This window comes from Prosopis cineraria, unplaced genomic scaffold, assembly GCF_029017545.1.
Source record: "Prosopis cineraria cultivar Desert tree isolate PC_DT_omini unplaced genomic scaffold, ASM2901754v1 PC7, whole genome shotgun sequence".
In the NCBI taxonomy this organism is placed as follows: domain Eukaryota; kingdom Viridiplantae; phylum Streptophyta; class Magnoliopsida; order Fabales; family Fabaceae; genus Prosopis; species Prosopis cineraria.
The window spans coordinates 36,141,549-36,147,617 of record NW_026555338.1 but is presented as its reverse complement, the minus strand read 5'-3'; the positions used below and the strand labels follow the sequence as shown (position 1 = coordinate 36,147,617).

Here is a 6,069-nt window from a genome sequence, read left to right as displayed (position 1 = left end):
CAAACAAAGATCAATACAAAATAAATTATTATTAAAATAAAAATATAGTTTTTTTTTTAAATGAATCTTATTATTGGTTCTTATTTGCGAATATAATTCTCCCTCCTTTTTTATATAATTTTTAAGTAAAAATAAAAAATTAATATATTCAATTTGGACAGTCAACTCGTACTGCATCAGAGCTCCTTTTAAAACTCAAGTTGCAGAGTGTTTCTTTTTTTCCATATCACAAAGGGAAGCCCATTGAAATTTCATGTTACTTGTTAATCCTCCCAACATATTTGAGAAAAATTATTGCTATTAAAGTATTTAAATGTGAGGAGACTAAAATTGTTATTGAAAGTCTCAAATCAAATAAAAATAAATTTAATAATTAATATATTATAAAATAAAAAAATTCATGAATTTGAGTCTTAATATTAAAATATATTATTTCACCACTTCTGACATGATCACCAAACAGGACTGACCCTAATTACGGAAATAGAAATCCCGACTTTCTGCCTTTATCCGGGACATCAACTCAGAGTTTATTACTGGCCCCAAAAATAAAAAAGACTCGATAAGTTTATTCGCACTTCAAGATTACAAGAGTTCGCTATCTTCATTGTTCAGAGTTCATTTCCTGGAATTGTAAAACTAAATTAGAATACTTCATGCCCATACACCATATGATCTGTATTTCTAGTAACTTTTTGTAGATTTGCGTGGCCTACTCATATTGTAGGACTAGGGATGACATGAGAAGACATTTGTAAGGTCGCAGTCCCAAGCTGTCCAAACAAGGTAGAGTTTAATAACATTCACATAGCAACAGAATTCTCGGCAAAAGAAGCCATGCCCCCAAGGTTGGGAAACAGCGAATTCATCACTGGCAGGAGCACAGTACTTTATGTTGGGTACTGTGGGAAATATCTACAGGTTTACATGGCGAATACACAACCATATATAGTTTCCTAATTTCTGACCAAGAGACCCCAGATTCTCTCTTTTCTAGGTTCTTTATTCCAAATATGGCAAGCATTGACACCTTCAGCGAGGTAAAAGGAACATCACTTGCCTGGCTTGCACCAGCCAAAAGGCAACGTGCCACATCCACAGAATTTCATATCCAGCAATGGACGGTCCTATTTCTACCTGATACCATAGGAAAAAAAATGAGGATCAGTACGTCACCATGCTAAACAAGGCAAAAGGGAAGCTTTGCATAAAAAGCACGAAAGAAGCTCATATCATATAAAGATTTTACCTTTCAGCCACAGCAAAGCTTAGAATTGATGCAAATCGAACTCTTCTTAATTTGAACTAGAACCCGCCGCAAAGGATGTTTTCGTGTTATTATCTCTCAAGGGACTTTCACCTTCGGCATCTGAAACATGTGGGTCATTTGGTCCAGCAACCAGACCACCTTCTACATGGCCATGAGTAGGATTGCTATCATTTCTATTGTCGTCTCTGGTATCCAGTCGTTCCATCATGCGTGACACAGTTGCAATCCCCGCATTAACCACCTCTTGTCTAACTTCAGACCCAACATCAGACATAGAGCTGTTGCGAGAGAACCATCTCTCCTTCCAACCTCTTGTGCTCCTGGATATCGACTCCTTGTATCTAAAAATAAAGGGTAATAGTAACAAGTAATATCTAAGTTCAAGAAATCAAGGGATAGCTCTTAATTTTTGTATTACACATGCATGCAACATAGAATAGTCAGTTCCATACTACCTCGTTGAAACTGCATTTAGTCTAGACTTCAAAGATTCTGAAAATGATTGGAATTCTGATGGTCCTGCTCTATCCTGACTGCTTGGATAAGACTGACTAGGAGACCTCCTATAAGTAGTTTTGAGATAAAGCAATCAACATTATTATAGCTACATTATTGTGCATTGTGCAATACATATAAAAATAAAATCCATAACCACACTATCCATATTATACGGATAGTACGGCTCATTACTTAGATTCTGTGCAATGCACAGGGCTTACTTCTGATTATGAACTCATCAACATGAAAAATATCCAGAAATAAATGATGAGGAATAATAATTACCTACTGTTGTAAGACGATCCTTGGTTATCAGCAGCAAGAGCAGTAGATCCTGATCCTGAAGCAGAAACATGGTCTGCTTGAACAAGAGGAACAGAAGTTGACTGTGATGATTCTTCCCCGGTGGCAGGAGTTGGAGATACAGTAACAGTGATTGCTGAAGCTGGTTCACCATTTGCCCCATGAGTTGGAGAGGCAGGAGCCATGGGCGGTGAATTAGGATGGGCTGAAAATACCAAAAAATGTGGGCGACCTTGAGCTGATGACCTGCTTCTCTGACTTTCCCTTCTAGCAATATGGCGTGCTCGTCCCATTGCAGCAGCAGCAGCTAAGTGCTGTATAATACGCTCTTCAAGATCCGCATCATTTGCACCAACTGGCAACTGCATGAGATGAGAAATAAAACTTAAATAATTCATAATGAAAAGGGTAAAGTGTTGTTTTCAAGCTAGCAAAAGCAGACTACAAACATGTTGTAACTCAAAGTCCCCCAGAGCTGGATGATGAAATATTGTGGTATTTCTAGGAGGATTCAACCTAATGTTTCTCTCTCTTTCCACTGCTTCAAGTAATTCTTGACTGCAAACACAAAGAAAGGTGTCATAACAATGAAAACAAATATTGGCAAGAATATCAAAATAAAGGGAAGGGTATGGTGAACATAAAGAAAATTGAAAACCTTGTTGGATCTTTGAGACTGATGGGTTGCCAACACATGGGGCACTGAGAGCTTCTCTGACACCTAGAAGAGAAGATAAGCATAAACATAAATTCAGATCATATCTCCTGAATACAACCAAATGCCTCAGGACACAATCGTTCCTACAATGGGATTCTTCCTTGAATATTTTTAAATAAAAGTAAATATTATTGTTAGTTTCACTGGCCAAAATAGTACTTATAAAACAAAAACAGAAAACAACAAAAGAAGCTCATAAACATGAGTGCTGCAGCCAGTAGCTATACTACATACACCCCACCCCTCGCTTGTAAAAGGATTATCAAGATTAAAATAGAAGCCAGGGGACAAGGAGGTGAAGACACCAAAACAAAGGGGCATGTCTTCCTTACACCAGCATTGACTAATCTTCTGCAAAAAGTTTAATGTCTACTAATCCAAGAAAAGTCATCTGCAAGAGGGAGAAAGCATCTGTCCTGAGCAATGGCAGCAAAATCCCACTCTTCACAGTACTTGTGTGATTGAAAGAAGCAATTGGCTCTAAACTATCATATTCAAAAGCCACTGAATCAAAGATTCATGGATTTAACCATTTCTGATTCCTTTTAAAGTGTGGCGGCTTCAGCCAAAAACGAAGAACAAAAATCCATACACACTGCCATCGCTCATGTGATCAGAAATGACACTATACAGGTTACATTTGAAAGTGCCAGGGAGAGGTGTTCAATGCTTGATGATGGTAGAAGTTTGACCCGCTTCATGAATTGGCACATGGGAGTGCATGACTTGCACATTACAAAATTCCAAGTTGGAGGCTTTAAACAATTAGAATATAAGTAGGAAAAATTAGTTCATAGCAAATATAAACCATCAAATACAGCCTGAGAAATGAACCAATAATAGTCCTCCATTTTGAGGATCGCAAGAAAACTTGGACAGCCATGTTATTTGGGATAAATACAAAAAAAGGGGGGGATCCAACCATACCTACTGGATTTGAAGATATTTTTCAACAGAAATGTAATTGATAATATTCTAGTATTCCCCAAATACTTTGGAAACAGTAACTGCAAATTTAGGAAATGCGTACATTAAACTATAAACTACAGGATGTAAATTTGATTTATAGAAGGTCCTAGTCAATTATTGATTATAGAAGGATGTAAATTTGATCTATAAGAACTTAGAAAGTTTTTTCAGCATGGTACCTCACATTAAAGGAACTGAGTTACGAGCCCAGGAAGTTAATTGGTACGCACAAATGCCTCATGAAACAAAGGGTGATAGCCCTGTAACTTGTTAGCACTAGATGCTCAAAAAGTGTTTTTAATGTTTTTACTAGCAAATGACCTACTGTTTTAATGTTCTAACTAGCAATGTTTTAAAGTTTTTGAAAATTAGCCTCATTCACTTTTCAGGGGATCCTCATAGAAACCCTCTTTTCCTCCAGGCTGGTCAGCAACTGGATCAAACAAAATTTTACAGTGCAGAGAAGAAAGAAAAATTCCATACAAAATTGTAACTTAAGGAGATCACGTTGGTCTCCAAGTCATATTGCAGCAGCTATGAAGGCTACACTCTACTGCAATAATCGAGAATGAGATTTCCATCAATACCAATACTGTGATTACTGTCCAATCCTATACTATCACTAATGATTAATAATAGCAAAAACTAGCTCAAAGCCTTAAATAAAGCTACATAGCACTACCATTCTAGAATGCATTGAAGATGAAACTCATGTTTGCAACTTGTCACCTGCAGGAAGAGCCAGAGCAGCTTGTTCAAAAGGCTGGAATATACTAATAGCCAATAAATCTAAAGCACAAAACCCTCAATAAGCATACTGTTGAAGGATCACTGTCATGAAATGCTTCAAGACATATACTGCAGGCATCATCACAGGCATCCTGGATTCCACCCTCCACAAAGGCTGCAGCAGAAGTCAAATGCACTTCAGACTTCTTATTCTCTTCCAACCCCGGAACCTGGAATACAGCTCCTTTGAGAGATCGATAGAAGCAGGTTTGATATCCAGGCAAGTTGTAATAAATCAAGACACGCCGTGGAATGGATTAATTAAATAAGAATTATGAAATAAGCAACAGATTGTTCTATGACACATACAATCCAAACCCAAACAAAATAACATAAAATCAAATCATCCCTTTAAGGGAACCCGATTTAGTCCGGAACGAACACTCAATCATCCAACTACCAGAAGTAACAAAATCAACCATATTATAAAGCCTGAATTGAACATAGTGAAGTACAAATAATTGTTTTCACTAACAAGAAGAATTAAATTCACGAATAGAGAGCATCTCCAGTCAGTGAAATAAAATAGTCAAAACCGTGAAGGAGATTGAAAAAGTAAAAGAAATTGATCAGCGGCACATAAATCCTCAGCAACGTCAATTAGTAAGACATGATGGACGGGTGACAACCATAAACCAAACATACAAAGGTCTAATAGTGGTGTAAGCCATCCCAGCAGAAAAATCCTTCAGTTTGCTGAAGGTTTTTCCCAGCAACCAAACGAACGAACCATGGCAAACGGGAAAGGGGGCGGGACAGTCGAAATTTTTACCTCCATGGAGGATTGCGCAACCTTAATCTATTCGGAAACCAAAACGATCGGGCGAAAGCGGGGAAAGAATCAAGCTCAGATGAAAGAAACCCTAGCAAGTATGATAAAATTGGAGAGAGACGGCCGTCCTTTATCTCTGGTGTTGTCCTTCCTCCTTTTTCATTTTCATTTTAAGACTTAATATGAAGTCATGAGTTTTAAGCCAAATTAAATCTGTTTTTATTTTATTATTTTAATAATTAATATCTCATATAATATGTTTTGAGAAAAAAATAATAAAAATAATTTTTTATTTTTTTATTTTTTATGATAATATTATCAAAATATTTAAAAAAATATTTTTATTTTTAAAAATGATATTTTAATTTTTTATTCTGCAAAATACTTTTAAAAGTATGTTGTCAAATAATTTGTTTTATTTTTTATTTTAAATAATAGAAAATTATTTCTAAACCAGGCTGCAAACATGTCCTCATTCTTTTGGCACTTGAACCCTCGTCCACGGAGCTACCGAACCTTAGCTAGGTCATCTACCCACTACTGTACTGACACGTGACATTATCTGGGTCACATCCTTTGACGAGTCATCCCAAAGAATCCGTAAATCACACACCATGCCGATGACAATAATGAACGTGAAGATGAGCTCATCGTGGTCATCTTCATCAATTTCTACCATTTAGATTGACTTTGAAGTTTGAGCGAAGTTTGATTTAAAAAAAAATTAATAACAGTATTATGTTTTATAAA

The 6,069-nt window shown here is 36.4% G+C and overlaps 1 protein-coding gene across 1 annotated transcript; it reads right to left on the bottom strand.

The window, feature by feature from the left end:
• Positions 1-549: 549 nt before the first annotated feature.
• LOC129315773 (E3 ubiquitin-protein ligase RHF2A) lies at positions 550-5,480 on the bottom strand. Its single transcript, XM_054959811.1, has 9 exons — positions 5,320-5,480; positions 4,577-4,717; positions 4,441-4,487; positions 2,730-2,792; positions 2,521-2,629; positions 2,054-2,433; positions 1,726-1,833; positions 1,250-1,611; positions 550-1,137 (listed from the first exon to the last, which is right to left on the bottom strand). Exons 1-8 carry the CDS (start codon positions 5,323-5,325, stop codon positions 1,296-1,298), a joined length of 1,170 nt encoding a protein of 389 aa, XP_054815786.1. The 5' UTR covers positions 5,326-5,480; the 3' UTR covers positions 550-1,137; positions 1,250-1,295.
• Positions 5,481-6,069: the final 589 nt, after the last annotated feature.

Bases quoted from the DNA above. Each gene is read 5' to 3' on its own strand.
- LOC129315773 (XM_054959811.1), bottom strand. The intron at 2,793-4,440 runs GTAGTGCTATGT...CTTCTCTTCTAG, and splicing joins CTTCAATGCATTCTAGAATG to GTGTCAGAGAAGCTCTCAGT. The intron at 2,434-2,520 runs GTTTGTAGTCTG...CATCTCATGCAG, and splicing joins GGGACTTTGAGTTACAACAT to TTGCCAGTTGGTGCAAATGA.